Consider the following 24979-nt stretch of genomic DNA (forward strand, 5'->3'; position numbering starts at 1 on the left):
TTGTGAGGGTACCTACCCTAGGGGACACGGGGAGAACATGCAAACTCCACACCGAAAGGCCCTTTCGCCAACCCCGCCTCGGGCACTGATGACGCGGAGGAGGAAACACGCCGCCAGCACCCACAGCGTCCTGAGCGGGAATAGAACCCAGGACCTTCTAGCTGTGAGGCGACAGCACTACCAACTGTGCCACCGTACCCCCCAAAACTATATGTTTTAAAGATATTTGGAAATAGTTATCTGGCTATACGCGAGACTATAACCATGTAGGTTATTATCCCTGACTACCCCTCATAACAAATAACTGTGTAGCAATAAGGGCCCACCCTTCTCCCATTGTTGATATTGTGTTTCGTTTCCAAGATGGCCGCAGCACCTGGAGGGGGTGGGGCGGAGGTGAGCGGGTGGGGGTAGACATATGACGTCTTCTGCCCCCCTTCTGCCCCCCATCAAACAAAATGTTTGGTCAAACCATATGGGCTTCCATTGGAAATGCATTGGAGCGGCCATTAAACACAGACACAAGACAGACCAAGACAGGTGTCTTGAATGTGTGAACACAGCCCAGTAAGGGCATATGTGGACCCCCACCTCCACCCACCCCCTCCTGGTGCTGGGGCCATCTTGGATCCTAAACACAATATAAACAAATGGGAGAGGGGTGGGGCCATGAAAGGCCCTTATTGTGCTGAGGGACCAAGTAAGGACATTTGCTAAATAAACTAAAAATCACATCCGTGTGAAGTGAGGAGTGCCCTTATCATCGTACATCATCATGACGTAAAATAGACACTGACTATTTGCTCAATGCTCAGACACCATGATGTAAAATTGTCCATTCATTGTCAATGGGAATTTAATGTTTGTTTAAGACGAAGTTTGTGGACGCCTGGACGGCAACATAAAAATCACACCCATGTGAAGTGAGGGGCGCTAATATATTAAAGTCTAAGTCATGTTGATTAGGTGATGTAATGGTGATGTAAAACAAACGGTGCCAACACAAACATTAAATTGTCTTTATTGTTAACTAGACCTGTACGGGCCCGTCGCAGTCGGCCTACTTGGGAACGATACAACTTGGGAACCTAATGATATACGTTGTCATAGCACCCGTTTTAACTGTCAGCCGGTGTCCCACATGGAGATCTTTGTATGTGTGTGTTAAGACTATGCAAACTGAAAAGTGTACTTGGCAATCAATTTGGCCCACTGGCAGAGCCTGATTGGTTGAGCCTCAATTGGCTGAAGCAGAGGCTGGAAATTGCACAGGTGAAAGGAGTTGGCCTCATAAGGCCCACTGGCAGAGCCTGGCCCAGGTGAAAGGAGTTGGCCTCATTAGGCCCACTGGCAGAGCCTGGCCAGAGCCTTTTGTGGTGGTTCTGGAGAACCGTGGGTCCGACTGACACCTGGCACTGCACATTCGTGTGTCGAATGTGAAGTCGGTGGGTCAACCGGTTCTCGAGTTACGTGCATTACAACCACGTAATGTACACACACACACGGACGCACACGGAAGCACGCAGAGACGTGGAGCATTTATAGTAGGATGTTTGTGTTAGGGACAAGATGACGTACATTTTCCCTTCATTGTCAATGGCGTTTTTAAAACAAACATTAAACTAAAAACAAACATTAAACCTGTATATAGGAGAGGCTAGCGCCCCTCAAAAAAAAAAAAGGAAAAATAATTACACATGTTCACCTATAACACCAGGTTGAAAGATTAAAATGCTTTTATTTCATGATATAGAATTTGTCTGTTATGTTTCAAAAAATGAATAAAAATGGAAGTGACAAAAAACAGAATTTGTCTCTGTATTGGGAAAAGTAGGCAACTTAAAGTTGCCTACTTGTAGAGTAAAAAAAATCACATCCGTGTGAACTGAGTGGTGCAACTAGTCAGTGACGTCACACACTAACCATAGCAACCATGCTCACATGTACGTGGGGCCACGTACAGGTACACACATACATAGACACATAGACACATAGATACAGACAAAGCTGGTTGTTGGAGTGGTTTGCACCACTCAAAAAATAAATCACACTTGTGTGAAGTGAGGGGCGCTCTTATCATACATCATCATACCTCATACCATGCAGCCAATCAAATCATCATTAAGAATGGTGGTCCCCTATTGGCCGGTGGACAACACAGACATAAGCGGGGTGCATACTTAGTTTAGACTAGTCATTGGTTAGACATGCGTTAAGGTTAGGTTTGTCGTTTAGGTTTATTCAACTCTCTCTGCATGTAAACAACCTGTCTGTTTGTTCCTGTCTCACGAGCCGGTCTCCCGCTCAGTCGCCCCCTGTGACGTCATCACCCCTCAACTCTGTAGTCTTTCTATCATAACACAATCACACCACAAGGTTTAGGTGTGCTGCCCCGTGGGAGTTTAGGTTTAGGGTGAGGGTTTGAGATAGGTTGTAGTTGCAGGACTAATGACTGGTCTAACCCAGGGGTTCTCAACGTTTTTGGCCGGGGACCCCCGGAAATGCTTTGGCAATGTCTCGGGACCCCCGCCCCGCCCCCTCCCGACCCCCAATATAAATTGACTGCTACAATAACCTTAAACCATTTTGGGCGGGAACCCCTTTTGGTGTTTTAAGCATTGTTATAATTTAGCTATTGAAAAATAGCAGATCTACAAGCTCATAGCGCGCCACCGAGTGGCGCGCTACGAGCTTGTAGGTCTGCTATTTTTGAAAAATCGTGAAAATAAATTTTAAAAAAAAATCTTTTTTTTATTTTATTTTTTTTTTTAAATAATTTGGGGACCCCCTAAAATAATTTGGCGACCCCCCGAGGGGTCGCGACCCACGGGTTGAGAACCCCTGGTCTAACCAATGACTAAACCAAAAACTGTCTTATGCCTGTTTTCCATAATTCTTGTGCGCGCTGCTATCGCAAGTAATTATGGAAAACAGGCATAAGTGGTCGAACAGAGAGAAGACGTGAAGTCAAAAACAGATGTCCTCATCAAGGATAAAAACATCAATCACATACACTACCGCTGCGGGAGTGATGCAGGGTAGACTCTCTTATCGCTGCAGGCTCTCTCAGTGCAATTATAACACATTTTAACCACATTCCGTGGGGAATATTATAGCCAAAAGTGGCAGATACAAGCTCACAATGTGTCACAACGCCTTGTTATTCTTTTTGGATATTTTTGGATTGTAGACACAAGAAAAAAGAGGTGAACTCATGTCCAGTTTACTAAGTCTATAGACTCGAGGGTTTAAGTGCTTATAACACCTTCCGGAACATCGATTGGACGGGGAGTGTCAATCTCGACAGTTTACTGAAGCGACTCGTATCTTCGCCCTATATGTTGACATTGGACTCCCACTGTTGACAGCTACTCTCAAGCTTTAAAAAAAGGTTTATAGGCAGGGCACGGAATCGCAGTGTCCGTGAAGGCCATGGCTATACCGTACCCTCTCAGTAGGGCTCTGTGCCCCTTCCGAAAACGATATGCCCCGAGGCCACAGTGGCTTTAATACAGGAACGAACTCGGTATATTGCAGGATATCTGTCTTGAGAGATTACAGTGGCCTTGATGACCCCGCGCGCACACGCACACACGCACACACGCACGCACACACGCACACACGCACGCGCGCGCACACACACACACAGCCCCCGCTGATTTCACAGTTTTCACCTCTTCCTATCAATATGGTTTTTAGACACCAATGACCTTTGTTGAGATTCAGGTCAAATGAAACGCTGTGCACATAAACCAGTTTGATTTCAAGCATGGCGTGAATAACCACCTGGAAAACTTTTTATGCTGATGTCTGACACAAATCTATAGCACTGGCCAACCAGGATACTTGATGGGAATGACAACTTCATGTTGATTTCACAGTTTGAATGACTGTATAGGAACATCAATCAACAGTACAATGGAGGAAGTTGTCATTTTTAAATGGCATGGCTTTTGAAGATTATGTCATATGGCAAGCCAAGTCTATTTTCTACTCAGTCTGTGTCTCATAGGAGGGCTGTGGGCAGTTCAGAAACCCGTCCACCAGTGACATCATCATTAGGCAGATTTTTTAAAACAAGATTTTTTTACAAAAATGTTTAGATTTTCATTATCGTGAGAACGATGGCTACCATTTTCGCATTGCAACTTTTCAGGACTAGAAAGCCTGTAGTTTCTATTAGCTTGTATTCCCCATCGATGATGTCACTGGTGGACGGGTTTCTGAACTGCCCACAGCCCTCCTATGAGACACAGACTGAGTAGAAAGAAATCACACCATTTTTTCATGATTATTAGTGAGGACCTATTATATGAAGATAGGTTGAAAAGTGGTGAAGTGGTCGTTTAAGAGCACTTATGACATCAATCGTTCAATGTTCATTTAGGGCAGTGGTTCCCAAACTTTTTCATGTCAAGGAACCCCAAATTGACACTCATCATTGGCCTGCGGACCCCCCCCCCCCCCCCCCCCCCCAGTTTGACATGCATTAGTCTACAGACGCCCATTTAATGGCATTTCTATCGAGACCCCAATTTATATTGTAAAATCAAAGTTAATTTAACTCAGAGAGTGGTCCATTTGGTTCCATTTGCACACTCGCAGGGTTACGGACCCACAAGGGTCCATTTGGTTCCAAACTATCATTTAGCTGGGGACCCCCTGGAACTCCCTCAAGGACCCCTGGGGGGTCCCCGGACCCCACTTTGGGAACCACTGATTTAGGGCACTAAATGCTGATTTAAGACGTCATGTGGCCGATATACAGACAGTGGGCCGCCCTCACTTCCCACTTGTGTGATTTTGTTTTATTCTTAAGAAATTCTGTGTGGGGTTTTTTGAGTGGTGTAAACCACTCCTACAACTGGCTTTGTTAGTTTACGTGTCTGTTCGTATCAAAAAATGAGCCCTACAACTGGCTTTGTTAGTTTACGTGTCTGTTCGTACCAAAAAATGAGCATGGTTGCTATGGTCACCCAGTTCACACGGGTGTGATTTCATTACGTCAGACCACAGTTGATCAGTCTATATAAGACCTTACACCACTCAGTTCACACAGGTGCGATTTCATTACGTCAGACATTACGTCAGACCACATTTGATCAGTCTATATAAGACCTTACACCACTCAGTTCACACGGGTGTGATTTTTAGTGATACATATAGGATATTGGCGCTAGCCCCTCCTATATACAGCTTTTGTCCCCAAACGTCTCAAGATTTGCCATCGACAAATGAACAGAGAAATGAGGTCAAAATTCTGCTAAATATGATGTCAATTAAACGCCATTGACAATGAAGGAAAAATGTACGTCATTATGTAGACGAGCAAATCAGCTAACCAATCACAGGCAACAGGCATTCTGATTGGCCAGTATGAGATGATGCATGACGATGTACGATGATAAGAGCACCCCTCACTTCACGCGCGTGTGATTTGGGTGTGAATATGTTTCACAAAACTAGACTAGAACAGCAATTAACAAAAGAAACCACTCAAAAAACACATCGAAATATAATGACCTATAGAGGAGTTCCTCAGCATGAGGATATACACCCAGCATGAGGATATACACCCAGCATGAGGATATACACCCAGCATGAGGATATACACCCAGCATGAGGATATACACCCAGCATGAGGATATACACCCAGCATGAGGATATACACCCAGCGTTGAGGATGTACACCCAGCATGAGGATATACACCCAGCATGAGGATATACACCCAGCATGAGGATATACACCCAGCATGAGGATATACACCCAGCGTTGAGGATATACACCCAGCGTTGAGGATGTACACCCAGCATGAGGATATACACCCAGCATGAGGATATACACCCAGCATGAGGATATACACCCAGCATGAGGATATACACCCAGCATGAGGATATACACCCAGCATGAGGATATACACCCAGCATGAGGATATACACCCAGCGTTGAGGATATACACCCAGCGTTGAGGATGTACACCCAGCATGAGGATATACACCCAGCATGAGGATATACACCCAGCATGAGGATATACACCCAGCATGAGGATATACACCCAGCATGAGGATATACACCCAGCATGAGGATATACACCCAGCATGAGGATATACACCCAGCATGAGGATATACACCCAGCGTTGAGGATATACACCCAGCGTTGAGGATGTACACCCAGCATGAGGATATACACCCAGCATGAGGATATACACCCAGCATGAGGATATACACCCAGCATGAGGATATACACCCAGCGTTGAGGATATACACCCAGCATGAGGATATACACCCAGCATGAGGATATACACCCAGCATGAGGATATACACCCAGCGTTGAGGATATACACCCAGCGTTGAGGATATACACCCAGCGTTGAGGATATACACCCAGCATGAGGATATACACCCAGCATGAGGATATACACCCAGCATGAGGATATACACCCAGCGTTGAGGATATACACCCAGCATGAGGATATACACCCAGCATGAGGATATACACCCAGCATGAGGATATACACCCAGCGTTGAGGATATACACCCAGCATGAGGATATACACCCAGCATGAGGATATACACCCAGCGTTGAGGATATACACCCAGCGTTGAGGATATACACCCAGCGTTGAGGATATACACCCAGCGTTGAGGATATACACCCAGCATGAGGATATACACCCAGCGTTGAGGATATACACCCAGCATGAGGATATACACCCAGCATGAGGATATACACCCAGCGTTGAGGATATACACCCAGCGTTGAGGATATACACCCAGCATGAGGATATACACCCAGCATGAGGATATACACCCAGCATGAGGATATACACCCAGCATGAGGATATACACCCAGCATGAGGATATACACCCAGCGTTGAGGATATACACCCAGCATGAGGATATACACCCAGCATGAGGATATACACCCAGCATGAGGATATACACCCAGCGTTGAGGATATACACCCAGCATGAGGATATACACCCAGCATGAGGATATACACCCAGCGTTGAGGATATACACCCAGCATGAGGATATACACCCAGCGTTGAGGATATACACCCAGCGTTGAGGATATACACCCAGCGTTGAGGATATACACCCAGCGTTGAGGATATACACCCAGCATGAGGATATACACCCAGCGTTGAGGATATACACCCAGCGTTGAGGATATACACCCAGCATGAGGATATACACCCAGCATGAGGATATACACCCAGCATGAGGATATACACCCAGCATGAGGATATACACCCAGCATGAGGATATACACCCAGCATGAGGATATACACCCAGCATGAGGATATACACCCAGCATGAGGATATACACCCAGCATGAGGATATACACCCAGCATGAGGATATACACCCAGCATGAGGATATACACCCAGCGTTGAGGATGTACACCCAGCGTTGAGGATATACACCCAGCATGAGGATATACACCCAGCATGAGGATATACACCCAGCATGAGGATATACACCCAGCATGAGGATATACACCCAGCGTTGAGGATATACACCCAGCATGAGGATATACACCCAGCGTTGAGGATATACACCCAGCGTTGCCCAGTCTACTGTGCGATAGCCGTTTGGTGGCTATCGACAAATCCACAGAGGGATGCCCAGTGGGTCTTACAGTGGAATTTTAGTGTTGATTGAGGTCCTTAGAAATGTTAGTATCTTTTAAGAGATAAAAGAAAAGTTTGTGCGCACACACACACACACACACACACACACACACACACACACACACAGCAAAAACTGGACATAGGACATTATATCACTGAAGTAAGAGAACATAATCTGGGGAAAGAGAGCTTCAGCTTTATGTGGTAGATATAGATGGAAGTTAATGGTGATCAGGCTGAAAACTTTCCCAAATATCGAGTATTATGGCGCAGATACATCATAGATAGTGACCGACATCGTAGACTGGCCACTTGAAGTCCCAGAATCCACATGTAGCCACAACATCTTTCTGAAGACAAGACTAAAAAGCACAAATAAATAAATCAAAATGTCCGCCGAGGAGACATGCAGGGACGCGAGTGCTGAATTAGCCCTTCACTAAATCCCACCCCAAAAAACGATTGTCCAATGCCAATCCAAATAGTTTAGCAACGGTTGCTCTGCAGGTCAAGCTTTCTTCGCTGCTAACGTGCCTATTGGACAAGAATGGGTTGGGGAGGGACTTAGTGAAGGGCTAATTGCCTTTGCGTATGAGTAAACAGGACACGCTGTGATTGGCCAGTAGTCACGTTGAGTGGCAGTCGGGCAAACGCTCTCGCCAGAACACGATTTACTATTCTGTCCATACCGGTTCGCAACTCGAACGGGGCTGACTCAGCTAAGCGAACTTCGCAACGTTCGACACGGCAACTCAGCGGCGCCGTGTCATTAGTCTGAAGGCTCATTGTTCCAAAATTACTAACCCTAAACATAACCGCAAGCACGGGAGCAGCGCCAAGCCCCCAGTAAGGCTATCCAACGTTGAAGCTGCCACTACCTACTGGTGAAACAGCACTGTCATGGAGGTGGACGGACGTTCATGACGTCACGTGCGTAAGCCCCATGGGGCTTTTATTACTCTATGAGCAGCACATGTTCTGGGCAGTCCCTCGACTCAGTGGTGTCTCTCGTGGCTCAAGTTTGCTTGAGACGGCGCCCCTCCGTCGTGGTCTGAAACTGTACTTGGAGGGGGGTGGGACCCTTTACTCAAACCGAAGGCGATTCAGCAGGGACTGTGTCAATATCCTGATGAGTGGATACGGGCATGTGTGGTCCTTGGCTTGTTTTTGTTTCCTCAAAAAACTGATTCCCCATTTGTTCAGAAACAACAGCTGCTGAGGGGTCGATAGGCCTATCTCACAGCCCGCTTTCCACGCCCACTTCCGGTAAATAGTGGTGTCTTTAACATGAGCATTTACACGTTTTTTTCTCTGGAGAATCTAAGTACATTTTCTAATGTAAAAATGTGACCAATATTATTATGAAGCAAACAAGATGGTAAATCAGGTCGAACAGATAGAACAAACCTTACCTTGAGAAAACAAAAGTTGTAGACTTCTTAAATTACCTCTGTTAACATGTAGCGTCTATGGAGTGACGTCACGCTATCACCACTAACCCCGAAAGGGGGCGTATTTAGGGGGGCGGGGAAATTCTGTGAGATAGGCTTATTAAGTAGAATTCGATTCTATGAATAATAATAATGGTCTCATGGCCCCCGGTTCCGATCCCACCCTCAGTCCTCCTGGGGGGCAGGTCTCCTCAGGTCTCTGGGGGGCAGGTCTCCTCAGGTCCCTGGGGAGCAGGTCTCCTCAGGTCCCTGATCTGTTTGACCAGGTAGGTCTTTTCGTCGTTAAACGTTTCGTCCTCCGTGCTGTCGTTCTGGAACTTGCTGAAGAACTCAATGAGCTGGGTCTGGTTCTTCAGAAGGATGTCCAGGATTGGCTGTGTCTTGTTCGAGTTCGCCACAAACACCTTAAAAACATGGAACGCCTCGAACTGAGTGCAGGGGCTTTCGTCCCGTAGCAGGTTCATCATCAGCTTCAAATTCCCTGGCTTGCTGATGTATTTTGTCATAATGGTGAAATTGTGCCGGTAGAGAAGTAGCTCCTCCAGCAACTGGAGGGATTTCCTTTTGGTCACGTAGTTCTCCGAGCGAAGCAACTTCTCGTACTGACTAAAAAACGTCTCGTAATTCTTCTCCAGGAACTCTGTGCTCAGCAGCCTGTGTCTCGTGAGCAGGTCTTTGAGAGTGTCGAACGGCTCCGCGCCGAGGACGAACGGGGAGGTCTCCGCGAGCCTGAACAAGTCGTAGAACTCCTCCGACCGCAAGACGATCTTGGCCAGTGGCTCGTGTTTGACGCACTCTCGCAGCATGCTGCTGTAGTTCAGCACCAGCCCTTGGTCCTCGTAGCCCTTGAGCAGCGTGAAGAGCAGGCTCTGGTGGGCGCACAGGTAGTCCACCGTGGGTGCCTGGGCTCCTCCGACCTGATGCCTCAGGACGCTGCTGAAGATCTGCACCACGTCCTTCTGCTCCTCGGGAGCCGCGATGAGCTGCAGGTTGGCCACGAGGGTGCCGAGCAGGCCGCTGGCGCAGAGCTCCTGGACCAGCTGGGCCACGGCCTCCGCCTGGGGCTCCTTCTCGTTGGTGCCGTGGAGGATCTCCTTCATGGCCGCGAGGCTCTTCGACGTCTCGCCCGCGGCCTTCTCCCGCGACGCCTTGTCAGGGCCGTCCTGCTTCTCCAACGCCGCCATGCTCTCCCTCAGGCTGTTGACGGTGTCCGCCGGCGACTTGGGGCAGGTTTGGGACTTGCTGAAGGGGAAATGCATGATGGATGGTTTATTGGGGGGAGGGGGGGGCAGTAGCACGTATATTCGTTTTAACGGTCGCGGTACTGCGTTCTCAAAAGCTGGTCTGGTTTGCTATAGCACATGGGTCAGAATAATGTTCGTTTCTTAACACTGCTCTTTGAGTTTTTAAGCCCTGTGATCTAACTTTGTATATGTACAATGCGTTCTTAAACAATCTAGTGTGGTAAACGGGTCTTGTATTCTCTGTATGGATATTAATTAATATTAACTTTGTTTGAGCTACTGTGAGATTAATGTGAACTTTGAGTTTATTTGACTGCCTGGATTACAACCTTTTTTTTTCAATTACTACTAATGAGTCAGTGGATTCTCGACACACATTTAATGATATCGTCTAACATTCCCAAGATGGTGCATCATAGCTGCATGCTGATTGGATCCAGTTTGGCTACGTCATGGTTGCTATGGTAGCAGAGGCAAAACGCACTTCTTTTTACGGTGTGGCTCTGTAGGATGCGAGCCATCTAGGGCAGGGAGGGGTCTTCAACAGGGGGTCTGGGACCCCTAGGGTAGGTACTGGTAGTGATAGGATCACTTTTCTTTTATATGAACCCCTTGAAACCTAGAATCTACAGTTGGGTGCCACCGATACTGTCCCTTATCATTTGACCCATTTAGGCATGACCTCAAAATTTAAAAAAATCCTTCTAAATCCTCCAGTTTTCTGAAATAAATATTTTCACAATTTTTCAAAAATAGCAGACCTACAAGCTCGTAGCACGCCACTCGGTGGCGCGCTATGAGCTTGTAGATCTGCTATTTTTCAATAGCTAAATTATAACATAATGTTTAAAACACCAAAAGGGGTTCCCGCCCAAAATGGGTTAACTGTCCTTTTGCACAGATCACGCAAACCTCAGCAAAAAGAAAAGGACAATATCGATGGCCTCCAACTGTAGGTGTACGTCTGTAATCCACGTAATTCGAGAACCGTTTGGCCCAGTGACTTCACATTTGACACATGCATTCCACAGTTCCACACCACCACAGAGAGTGCAGTGCCCGGCCTTGACCAGGTCGGGTACACTGTTGTCCAGAACCAGCACAAAAGCCTCTGCCCCGAGCTCTGTCTGGACCTGATCACCCCTATATCTCCATATATACTGTATGGAGCTGGCCTGTTCTGACATCACAATGATTGTTATGACATCACAACGATGTTCTGACATCTGCATGGACTCCATATTTGGGCATGCCTGACAAAGAACTCCATATATGGGCATAAAAGGCACACAGACATAACTAGAACTGCACTCTGTCGAGTGCCTACTTACAGTTGGAGGCCATCGATATTGTCCTTTTCTTTTTGCTGAGGTTTGCGTGATCTGCGCAAAAGGACAGTTAACCCATTTTGGGCGGGAACCCCTTTTGGTGTTTTAAACATTATGTTATAATTTAGCTATTGAAAAATAGCAGATCTACAAGCTCATAGCGCGCCACCGAGTGGCGCGCTACGAGCTTGTAGGTCTGCTATTTTTGAAAAATCGTGAAAATATTTATTTCAGAAAACTGGAGGATTTTGAAGGATTTTTTTAAATTTTGAGGTCAGGCCTAAATGATAAGGGACAATATCGGTGGCACCCAACTGTACTTACGTACTGTTGAGTTGACCGCTACGAACTTTCAAATCTCAGCCTCTGTAAAACATTGAAATGAACAAGAGTGGGTTACTGTCGTTTGCGACGGTGGTAGATGATCCGTGAGTATGTAATCCTCCTTCTCTTCGGGCCCCACGATGACCTCTCTGTAACCTCCGACGGTCTAGAATCTTTTGGATTCTTGTGGTCGACAGGTCCTTTGTTTTGTGCCCGAGTCCATGTTTACATTTGACACATGCATTCCACAGTTCCACACCACCACAGAGAGTGCAGTGCCCGGCCTTGACCAGGTCGGGTACACTGTTGTCCAGAACCAGCACAACAGCCTCTGCCCGAGCTCTGGACCTGATCACCCCTATATCTCCATATACTGTATGGAGCTGGCCTGTTCTGACATCACAATGATTGTTATGACATCACAACGATGTTCTGACATCTGCATGGACTCCATATTTGGGCATGCCTGACAAAGAACTCCATATATGGGCATAAAAGGGACACAGACATAACTAGAACTGTACTCTGTCGAGTGCCTACTTACAGTTGGAGGCCATCGATATTGTCCTTTTCTTTTTGCTGAGGTTTGCGTGATCTGCGCAAACCCCTTTTGGTGTTTTAAACATTATGTTATAATTTAGCTATTGAAAAATAGCAGACCTACAAGCTCGTAGCGCGCCACTCGGTGGCGCGCTACGAGCTTGTAGGTCTGCTATTTTTGAAAAATCGTGAAAATATTTATTTCAGAAAACTGGAGGATTTAGAAGGATTTTTTTAAATTTTGAGGTCAGGCCTAAATGGGTCAAATGATAAGGGACAATATCGGTGGCACCCAACTGTACTTACGTACTGTTGAGTTGACCGCTACGAACTTTCAAATCTCAGCCTCTGTAAAACATTGAAATGAACAAGAGTGGGTTACTGCCGTTTGCGACGGTGGTAGATGATGGTTCGTGAGTACAGTTGGGTGCCACCGATACTGTCCCTTATCATTTGACCCATTTAGGCCTGACCTCAAAATTTAAAAAAAATCCTTCTAAATCCTCCAGTTTTCTGAAATAAATATTTTCACGATTTTTCAAAAATAGCAGACCTACAAGCTCGTAGCGCGCCACTCGGTGGCGCGCTATGAGCTTGTAGATCTGCTATTTTTCAATAGCTAAATTATAACAATGTTTAAAACACCAAAAGGGGTTCCCGCCCAAAATGGGTTAACTGTCCTTTTGCGCAGATCACGCAAACCTCAGCAAAAAGAAAAGGACAATATCGATGGCCTCCAACTGTATGTAATCCTCCTTCTCTTCGGGCCCCACGATGACCTCTCTGTAACCTCTGACTGTCTAGAATCTTTTGGATTCTTGTGGTCGACAGGTCCTTTTGTTTTGTGCCCGAGTCCATGTTTACCCTTTTATTCTGCTCTCTCTTGGTCGAGCACCAGTCTCTCCACAGTATGACCTTTGTCCACACAGTCTTTTGGACTATTTTAGCGGGCAACTCTTTGGTTTCTTGATCCTAGACCAGGGCTACTCAACTTAAGATGGCTCAGGGGCCACTCAGCAAAATACCAAAAGTCCAAGGGCTGCAAGCCCAAATAATGTTATAATGAATTGCATTTTTATAGTGCTTTTCCAAGTGCTCAAAGCGCTTTACAATGGTTCATTCATTCATACATTGGGAGGTGAAGCGGCGAACAGTCGACGACAGCGTCCTCACTTCCCACATTCACACACCAATGGTGGCAAGCTTACACCGACCGACTCATTGGAGGCAATGTAGGGTTCAGTGTCTTGCCCAAGGACACTTCGACATGTGGACAGGAGGAGACACACAGAACGACCTACATTTCCATCTATAAGGCCAAACCTCATTGAACAAAAATCATGTCATGATGACATTGAATTATTAATGATGAAAAAAACAGATTACTGTTGCCAATAAATCAAATCAGAGGTAGGTAAGAGGCCAATACTACTACTGAAATTAAGCCATATTAGTCTCATGGCTACCTAAAATACAGTTTTGGAAACGAGAGGTGTGTGTGTGTGTGTGTGTGTGTGTGTGTGTGTGTGTGTGTGTGTGTGTGTGTGTGTGTGTGTGTGTGTGTGTGTGTGTGTGTGTGTGTGTGTGTGTGTGTGTGTGTGTGTGTGTGTGTGTGTGTGTGTGTGTGTGTGTGTGTGTGTGAGAGAGAGCCTCAAGGAGGGAGAGAAATGTTCTTACGAGGGTTGAATGATAGCTACAGTCTGTCGCTGTCAGATGATAGCGTCTTTGTTTGTAAAATCAGCAAAAAGTGACTCACCACAATACTTGCACGCTCTGCTTGCTGCTACGGACTTTCAAATCAATGGTGACCTAATTACGATATGTTTCAATATTGGTTGAGTAACAGGTAACATATGTATGTATACAGTATGTAAGTTGTAAGTTGAAAGTACTATACTGGGGTCGGCTGGCTTATATACCGTATGCTGGGAGGTATATATGCTGATGTTGAGGGTGACGTAATGAAGATATGTATCAATGCCAGGGTATAACTGGCTTTCGATGGTGACGTAATGAAGATATGTATCAATGCCAGGGTATAACTGGCTTTCGATGGTGACGTAATGAAGATATGTATCAATGCCAGGGTATAACTGGCTTTCGATGGTGACGTAATGAAGATATGTATCAATGCCGGGGTATAACTGGCTTTCCATGGTGACGTAATTAAGATATGTACCAATGCCGGGGTATAACTGGCTTTTGATGGTGACGTAATGAAGATATGTATCAATGACGGGGTATAACTGGCTTTTGATGGTGACGTAATGAAGATATGTACCAATGTCAGGGTATAACTGGCTTTCCATGGTGACGTAATGAAGATATGTATCAATGCCAGGGTATAACTGGCTTTTGATGGTGACGTAATGAAGATATGTACCAATGCCGGGGTATAACTGGCTTTCCATGGTGACGTAATGAAGATATGTATCAATGCTGGGGTATAACTGGCTTTCGATGGTGACGTAATTAAGATGTGTACCAATGCTGGGGTATAACTGGCTTTCCATGGTGACGTAATGAAGATATGTATCAATGCCGGGGTATAACTGGCTTTCCATGGTGACGTAATTAAGATATGTATCAAGGCCGGGGTATAACTGGCTTTCCATGGTGACGTAATGAAGATATGTATCAATGCCAGGGTATAACTGGCTTTCGATGGTGACGTAATGAAGATATGTACCAATGTCGGGGGGTATAACTGGCTTTCGATGGTGACGTAATGAAGATATGTATCAATGCCGGGGGGTATAACTGGCTTTCCATGGTGACGTAATGAAGATATGTATCAATGCCGGGGGGTTTAACTGGCTTTCGATGGTGACGTAATGAAGATATGTACCAATGCTGGGGTATAACTGGCTTTCCATGGTGACGTAATGAAGATATGTACCAATGCCGGGGTATAACTTGCTTTCCATGGTGACGTAATGAAGATATGTATCAATGCCGGGGTATAACTGGCTTTTAATGGTGACGTAATGAAGATATGTACCAATGCCGGGGTATAACTGGCTTTTGATGGTGACGTAATGAAGATATGTATCAATGCCAGGGTATAACTGGCTTTTAATGGTGACGTAATGAAGATATGTACCAATGCCGGGGTATAACTGGCTTTTGATGGTGACGTAATGAAGATATGTGTCAATGCCAGGGTATAACTGGCTTTCCATGGTGACGTAATGAAGATATGTATCAATGCCGGGGTATAACTGGCTTTCGATGGTGACGTAATTAAGATATGTATCAATGTTGGGGTAGAACTGGCTTTCGATGGTGACGTAATGAAGATATGTACCAATGCCGGGGTATAACTGGCATTCGATGGTGACGTAATGAAGATATGTATCAATGCCAGGGTATAACTGGCTTTCGATGATGACGTAATGAAGATATGTATCAATGCCGCGGGTATAACTGGCTTTCCATGGTGACGTAATGAAGATATGTATCAATGTCGCGGGTATAACTGGCTTTCGATGGTGACGTAATTAAGATATGTATCAATGCCGGGGTATAACTGGCTTTCCATGGTGACGTAATGAAGATGTGTATCAATGCCGGGGTATAACTGGCTTTCGATGGTGACGTAATGAAGATATGTACCAATGCCGGGGTATAACTGGCTTTTGATGGTGATGTAATGAAGATATGTATCAATGCCGGGGTATAACTGGCTTTCCATGGTGACGTAATGAAGATATGTACCAATGCCGGGGTATAACTGGCTTTTGATGGTGATGTAATGAAGATATGTATCAATGCCGCGGGTATAACTGGCTTTCCATGGTGACGTAATGAAGATATGTATCAATGCTGGGGGTATAACTGGCTTTCGATGGTGACGTAATGAAGATATGTATCAATGCTGGGGGGGTATAACTGGCTTTCGATGGTGACGTAATGAAGATATGTATCAATGCTGGGGGGGTATAACTGGCTTCCGATGGTGACGTAATGAAGATATGTATCAATGCCGCGGGTATAACTGGCTTTCCATGGTGACGTAATGAAGATATGTGTCAATGCTGGGGGGGTATAACTGGCTTTCCATGGTGACGTAATGAAGATATGTATCAATGCCGGGGTATAACTGGCTTTCCATGGTGACGTAATGAAGATATGTATCAATGCCGCGGGGTGTAACTGGCTTTCCATGGTGACGTAATGAAGATATGTATCAATGCCGGGGTATAACTGGCTTTCCATGGTGACGTAATGAAGATATGTATCAATGCCGCGGGGTGTAACTGGCTTTCCATGGTGACGTAATGAAGATATGTACCAATGCCAGGGTATAACTGGCTTTCGATGGTGACGTAATGAAGATATGTATCAATGCCAGGGTATAACTGGCTTTCGATGGTGACGTAATTAAGATATGTATCAATGCCGGGGTATAACTGGCTTTCCATGGTGACGTAATGAAGATATGTATCAATGCCTTTAATCCACCCGACACTGAAACATATCCCAATTACGTCACCATCGACAGCCAGTTATAACCCGACATTGAAACATATCTTAATTACTGTACGTTACCATCAACATCAGTATACCTCCGAGCATACACGTGCACGTACGAGCACGACCACAGTACTTGCGCACTCTGCTTGCACAAGTAATAACTGGATGGGGCATGCATTTCCAACTTGCATCGTTCCAAGTAGGTTACACGGCGGAAGTCCCGCATTTCGATAGCTTTTCTGCCTTAGGTTGTGACCAGGCTCTTCTTTTTCGCAGTTAAGTGAGCCTGGGACCGAGGCTAAGCTGCATGGGGTTTCCCGGTCATGAATCCACGGGTCGGCCTGTAGTCCCTCCTCTTACCACTAGGGCCCAGTGCTTCAACGTTGAAGAGGCTCACTGGGGCCTTGGGGTCCCTGCTTCATCTCTCTCTCAGCTAAGGGGTCCTTGCCTGAAAAACGTTGAAGACCCCCTGATCTAGGGCAGGGGTTCTCAACATTTTTGGGCTGGGGACCCCCGGAAATGCTTTGGCCATGTCTCTCAGTTCGTCTGTCTCCGTGTGATTGTCCGTGGCAAATCTTGCAAACTGTTCGGCATCACATTTCATTGCGCTTCATTTGTAGGTTGGCAATTTTTGCCAAAATGGTCGCCTACTATGACATTCCCAGAATAGGAATGCTACGGTTCATGGTTAACTCCATGAATGAAACCAAATGGACCCATACGGGTCCATTTGGTTTCATTTTACGATCTCAAGAGGTAAATTATTGTTAATTATTGCATTACTTAATTTACAAGAAGTCTACGCAATTAGAGAATGTAGAAGAATTGTTTATTTTGCTCAACGACAACAAAATATTCTTTAGTTTTGGGGTCTGAGAGGGTAAATCTCATCAAATGGTGGTTTGTGGCTCAAATGCTGAATAGGCCTTGATACGACAATGGTTGAAAACCACTGAACCACAGGAACTATTTGCGAACGCAGTGATTGCGAACGCAGTGATTGCGAACGCAGTGAGCATTTACTATGAGACCCAGCAGATCATGTCTGTCTGTCTGTCTGTGTGTGTGTGTGTCTGTCACGCTTTAACACCACCCGCCCACCACCAGAGGGCGCAGCTGTATCACACACAAAAACACACACACACATGCACGCACGCACACACACGCACGCACGCACGCACACACACACACACACAAAACTTAACTTTAAAAAAAACTTAACTTAAAAAAATCTTAACTTAAAAAAAAAACTTAAAAAGGAAAAACACGCACGCACACACACACACACAAAACTTAACTTAAAAAAAAGGAATAACTACGCACGCACACACAAAAAACTTAACTTAAAAAAAAACCTTAAAAAAAAAAATCTTAAAAAACACAAAAAAAGAACTTAAAAAAAACCTTAAAAAATTACGTAATTTATTCTAATTTGTTTTTGCAATTTACAAGCTGCGTTCGCTTCCCGCGTTCGCGCGTCTTACTTGTATATACCCTTTACTCTCTGTTGGCTTTCAGGAAAGCCAAAGTGTTCGGCCTCAGATTGCTCTGCTCACAATGAGCCAGAAGCAGGGGGTCTGACAGAGAGAAGTCAGCCGGTTTGTGAAGCAGTCGACAGTGGTTCACGGGTTCATTGTGGCGAAAGCACAGAAACAACACACACACACACACACACACACACACACACACACACACACACACACACACACACACACACACACAGCATGGAACATCCATTTTGGGGTTGTTATTGATTGCTTGGTGCCAAGCGCTTGGCAGAATCTGGATCAAAGCGGGCGTCAGTTGCTCTATTAGCCATAAAAAAGGCCATGTTGTGATGGGGGGCAATTTGGGGAATTGTTCCATCCAGAAGGGCCTCTGGGGGGGGGGGGGGGGGAATCATATTGTGCCGGATACGTGTGCATCCGCGCGCGATGTTAAAAACAACACATAACACGGGTGCCGGTTCTTCATGAAACGTCTTTCAAACCCATCTGATCACAGGACTATATGATTTGCCAGTGTTTCCCATAGAGTATATAAAAGGATAGAGACTGATCTGGCGCGAAGCTCCAGATGAGCGAGAGAGAGAGATGGACTTGCAACATGCCCCAATATCAGTGGCGTGCACAGACATTTAGAGGGGCAGGTGTTCAAGTTAAAAAAGGGCACCTTGTGCAGCGCGTGGAACCGGCCGGTTGCCTTAATCCATTTTGGGCGGGAACCCCTTTTGGTGTTAGCATTATGTTATGCTTTAGCTGTTGAAAAATAGCAGATCTACAAGTTCATAGCGCGCCACCGAGTGGCGCGCTATGAACTTGTAGGTCTGCTATTTTTGAAAAATCAAAAAAAAAGAAGAGAAAAAAAGTTTTTTTTTCTTTTTTTTTCAAAATGGCACATTGCCAAAAGGGCAGGGGGTGCTCTAGCACCCCCTAGTGTCTATCTGTGCACGCCACTGCCCAATATCCTGTAAATAAATAATCTTGTACCATGTAGTCCAGGGGTTCTCAACCCGTGGGTCGCGACCCCTCAGGGGGTCGCCAAATTATTTTTGGGGGGTCCCCAAATTATTTAAAAAAAATGTTTTTTTTTGCTGAAAAACTGAATGGAGTTTACATAATACACAAAGTGCATGCATAAACTTTCCTTAATGATTATATCTGGTTTCAGTATTCATTTATGATGTATTTTCTCTTTTATTAAGGTTATTTTTGCAGTCAGTTTGTATTGGTGGTGGGGAGGGGGGCGGGGCGGGGGTCACGAGACATGACCAAAGCATTTCCGCGGGTCCCCAGTCAAAACGTGGACAACCCCTGTAGTAGCTAGGCTAACCTGTGCTACAGTATCTTGCCATACCCTGTAGTACCATGCAGCCTAACACTATATCACCCTGTACTACAGTGGAATGTAGAATTAAATGTCATTCTGACATAATACCACCGAGATAAGAAGTCTCAAATGTACTAAACGGGAACCAAAACCTGGACAAACCGCCGGTCGATAAGCACATTCTAAATGGCTCCTTCTGACATGCTCACAAAAGGAGTTCACACACACTGCCACTGTTGGCCTGCGGGGGTTGCCCCTGAAAGCACACTGACATTTTCAAGGAAGAAAAACCACCCGATGGCGACTTGTCGGGGGGAACTTTCACTGAGGCATGTTTGTGAACATGCTGTTTCCTATTCGTTGCAGTGGGATTGCCCGTGGGGGATCTTGGGTTTGTTTTGGTCTCTGCGGGGGTTTCGTGTTGGTGTGCGTTCAGGTCAACTCTGGTCCCCAGATAAACAACACAGACACAAACAACGCGCACGAGCACACGCACGCACACACGCGCGCGCGTATAAACACACGCAGGCGGCTGTCTAGGTAATTATCCTCTCCTCTGTGTTCAGAGCTGCTCTGTCTGACAGGCTCAAACTGTACCTCTAAAGACCCTGAGTTGACAGCCCCTCCACTCACTATAGAGCTCGTCTTCATCGTGTTGGCTTAACCCATTTAGGCCCGACGTCGAAATTTAAAAAAATGTCTTCTAAATCATGGCAATTTTCTGAAAAACCTCATGTTTCTATATCAGTGGTTCTCAATATTTCATGTCAAGGACCCCCAAAAATTATATGTGATTGGCCGCTGACCTCCATCTGAAAAAATGTTGTTCCAGGGACCCCCTCAATTAAAAAAAATCCAGGGCCCCCCCCCCTCCCCCCAGAAGCAAACATTTTGAGTTAAAAAGTTCACTCTGAAAGAATATATATTTAAAGATTTGCGCCACATGTTCACGATTTAAAAAAAATAGCAGATCTACAAGCTCGTAGCGCGGCACTCTGATCTATCTGATCTATAAGCTATTTTTGGGGCACACCACTGTAATATAAATTAGGAGCAAATGGTGTTGAGCATGAATTAGCAATGAGGGCAGTGGTGGAATTTTGAGGTACTTTCGCTTTTCTTGAGTTATGTCTAGTGACGGATCTACCCGGTTCCATTTGTACACTCTCAGAGTTACAGACCCATAATGGTCCATTTGGTTTCAAACTATCATTTTGCTGGGGGCCCCCTGGAACTCCCTCAAGGCCCTCTGTAACGACGAAATGAAAATTGACCAGGACTCTCCTGCCTGTTTACTCCTATCCATTACTGTCAATTTTGGTTTGGTACACCCATCTTCTACCTATTCATTTGGGTAATGAAAATGAGATGACGGAAATGGCAAAACGATCAAACCAAACAGAAATATCATGAAGTCATGAATTGTCCTGCATCTGCCACTTTAGATTCCATCCATATCAAACCATCAGAAAGCGTACAGACATTTTGGAGAAAGGCGCACAGTACAGTACGGCAGGGGTCGGCAACCTTTTTGACATGAAGCACCATGTTAAATGTTTTCATTTTCTTGATGGTGTGCAATATCAACATTACATTTAATTTAGTTGAAATTATAATTCAAATTTAAATTGTTTATGTGGTGTCATAATATGACACAAATGTAATATTTCCAACTGATTTTGATTGTCCATAGCTGTACATACTTTTTTTTCCTTCAGAATCATTTTCTTTCACACCTGGATGTAATGATCATTAGACTGAATTCTGCATCTCACCTATCTCCCAGACTCCCTCCCCAGTCAGAGTTAATTGTTTCAATGAATGTAGAATTACGTGCAAGATGTAATTTCGTATATTGATGAGTGGACTTATTTTTTTTCTTTTTTTGAGGGGCGCTAGCCTCTCCTATATACATTTGTTTTAAAAACGCCATTGAAAATGAAGGGAAAATAATAATCTTAATAGTCCGTAACACAAATATTAAATGCCATTAATAATAAAGAGAATTTAATGTTTGTTTTGTCACCGTTTTGTTGGACTTTAATATATTAGTGCCCCTCGCTTCACACGGGTGTAAAGAAAAATCGGACCCATCTGAAGCGAGTGGTACTGTACTGTACTGTACTGTACTGTACTGTACTGTACTGTACTGTACTGTACTGTACTGTACAAGCTGTCCTCCCTGGCCTGTGTGTGTGTGTGTGTTAGGCTGTACAACAGTGACACTTAGTGGTGTGTTAGGCTGCGCAACAGTGACACTTCACGTGGTGAAAAAATGCTATTTCCGTGCTCAGACCCAGGGACACAGCCAGGCAGAGACACACATAGCTGGGCATAGGAGTGCTGCACCTTACGGTTGTATCACTCAAAAGACTCACACACTCATGCCAGTACGTGTGCCAGTGACAACCCTCCTTAAGTACAGTACTTATACATGTACTTTCTCCACCATTTGCCGTCCAGGTACAAGAAGACACCGGCGGAGATGTACGAGCTGCGGGCGCGGGGACAAATGAAGAGCCTGCGCTCGTCTCAGGTCAGCACGTACCTGGGACTGGACAACCGGCGCCGCAGTCTCACCACCTCGCTACCGGGTGGGGGCGAGACCCGGAGCCAGGGGGGCAGCATGAGAGGACCACCCATCACGCCGGTCAGGGCCATCAAGGCCCGGCCGCTGTCGGTTCTGCGAAAGAGCTGGACGAGCGCTACTCGCTCCCTAGGACTGCGCGCGACCTCATTGTTACAGAACAAACACTCTAATAGTACTGTACTATCAGAATATAGAGCAATTTAATACTTCAACGAAAGAAAATCACTTGCCCTACCTTTACAATTTTAAGGACCCTCTTGAACTCTGACATTTGTCAGAGACATTTTCAGAGTTTTAAGGGTCCATTTCGAGTCCCTGGACGTCACTCTGAGAACTGCTGGCTTAGGCTTACACACCAGCCCAGCTCTCAGAAATCAATCTGAGGAAATATGCAATATATATTAGAACAAAAGACACAATTAAAAGAGGTTCCTACTGTGACAAGCTGTTGCTTTTTACATTTTAGTTTGGTGGTCTTAAAGGGTTTGCTGGAGGAAAACAAATGCATACAAATATAAAGCAAAATGGCAGCAAAACCTTTTTGAGCGCTCAAAGGTTTAAGATTGGGTTTTGGGTAGGGGGTTGAGCTACCAGACAACGCTCTAACCTTCCTCTGGCACCGTGGGACCTGCCCCTCATCTCTTCTGACAGACTGCCCAGCTCAGTCCCTTGTCATCGTCCACCTGCATGTGTAGGCCGCGCATGCATCAGAGGCACTCACAGACTCCTTTTCCACCGGTTGGGAACCAGTTAAGTTCAGAAGAACCAATTCTTAGTCCATGAGCCAGAGCTAAAAAATTGCAACGTTAATTATTAATTGAGTGTGCAAAACCATAACTATATTAACCCATGACAGTTTTCTGAAAAACCTAGTTTCTAGTAGTTCTCAAACATTTTCATGTCAAGGACCCCCAAAAATATATGCATTTGCCTGCCGACCCCCATCTGAAAATATGTGGTTTCAGTGACCACCCAGAAGAAAAGATTTTAGTTAAAAACGCTTGTTCTGAAAGAAGATCAAAGATTTACGCCACATTTTCACGATTTTTCAAAAATAGCACACCGTAGCGCGGCACTCGGTGCCGAGCTTGTAGATCTGCTATTTTGCAATAGTAATGTATAACACAATGCTTAAAACACAAAGGGGTTCCTGCCCAGAATGGGTTTCGGGAGCGTATAAACAACAAAGTTGGCTCATGGACTAAAAACTGGTTATGAACTGAACCAGTTCCCAACCGGTGGAAAAGGGGCCACACAGTGCTCTCACCACCATTCTCCTGGCTGAACTGTACAGTAAGTTTGCCCTAGCTTTTTTTTTTAAATAATGGGATGAATCTAGAGTTGCAATACCCTCCAGTGACATCCCATTCATCCAATCTGCATTTCCGATCTGCTTGTATTAAACAACGTTAAACTCACCAACATTGCAGCTGTAGGGAAAGATTTAATTATCAATCTGCAAAGTATTTGTTTCATAAAAATCCACCGTAGACATGTTATGAGCTACTTCCTGTCAAGAAATTCCTTGCAGGTGATTATTTTTTAGATTATTATTTAGTGTTGGAGTTTGGAAGCACTCGTTTTTATTAACGGGTCGCGCTGCTGCCGCCTCCATTATGTGAAAATTCGAAATAGGTGGTACGCAGGGCTGTTCAATGACTTTGTCAAGCGCTTCCCATCCCATTATAAAAAAAAATCTAGTGTTGCAAATTGCGGCTAAGTTTGCCCTTTGACTCACAATAGAAGACTTTTTTCTTACAATATGCTAATATATGGTTGGCCTGCAACGGGGGGTTTGAGTACTCATTTTATTTTTGTTTTATTTTCATATGCTAGTTTAGAGAGGATTCTAAGGTTCAAAGTGTCAATTGTGTATTCACATTGCATTGGGGAAGTGTAAAAGTGAACAGTGCATTTACCTGTTGAACTGTATTGAGTTTTATTTGAATTCATATTTTTAAGTAAAATTATAAAAGACTTGTGTTGGTTAATTGTTTCTTCTATTTGCTTAGAAAAGGATTTCATAATAAGGTGTACATTTAAAAAAGGTTTAAAGGGTTTAAGCTTAAAAGGTTAAAAATGAGTGATTTCATGGTAATAAGGGAACTAAAGTTTATATTTAAAAGTTTAAAAAGCTAGGTACTTTTAAGTTAAAAGAACTTAGGGGCCCTGAACGTAATTCATAAGGGGTAAAAGGGGCTACATACGGGCATATGAAGACACTATCCATCACACCTATTACATGTCATAAAGACACTGTATCCACCACACCTATTACATCTATTATACAGTCATAAAGACACTATCCATCACACCTATTGCATCTATTATACAGTCATATGTGAACCCTCCCCCCCCACACACACACATACACAGACAAGCACAGTTACCACACTAAAATCTGGTAAAGACTTAAACAGTGTGTTAAATTCTCTTCAGACATAAAACATTTGTCGTTTCTTCTGTCTGTCAGAGTGTCCGTCAATCCTCTCTCTCTTCTAATTAGTTATGCACTGCAGCTGCACGCACGCATGCACACACACACAAGGAGGTGCTGCC

At 44.9% G+C, this 24979-nt stretch overlaps 2 protein-coding genes across 2 annotated transcripts in view; one reads left to right on the top strand and one right to left on the bottom strand.

The window, feature by feature from the left end:
- LOC306917424 (uncharacterized protein) overlaps positions 1–23476 on the top strand; it is a 68906-nt gene extending 45430 nt beyond the window's left edge. The window contains exon 5 of the mRNA XM_079495649.1: positions 22294–23476. Within this exon, the coding sequence (XP_079351775.1) occupies positions 22294–22590 (297 nt within the window). The 3' untranslated portion in view covers positions 22591–23476. The remainder of the gene's footprint in view (positions 1–22293) is intronic.
- LOC306917139 (calcium-binding protein 39-like) lies at positions 9281–10348 on the bottom strand (the record flags this gene model as incomplete). The annotated part of the gene is made up of 1 exon (XM_079495272.1): positions 9281–10348. The coding sequence occupies one exon, from the start codon at positions 10346–10348 to the stop codon at positions 9281–9283; it is 1068 nt and encodes a 355-aa protein (XP_079351398.1).
- Positions 23477–24979: the final 1503 nt, after the last annotated feature.

The sequence above is a fragment of the Electrona antarctica genome, assembly GCF_951216825.1.
Source record: "Electrona antarctica genome assembly, chromosome: 24".
NCBI lineage: Eukaryota > Metazoa > Chordata > Actinopteri > Myctophiformes > Myctophidae > Electrona > Electrona antarctica.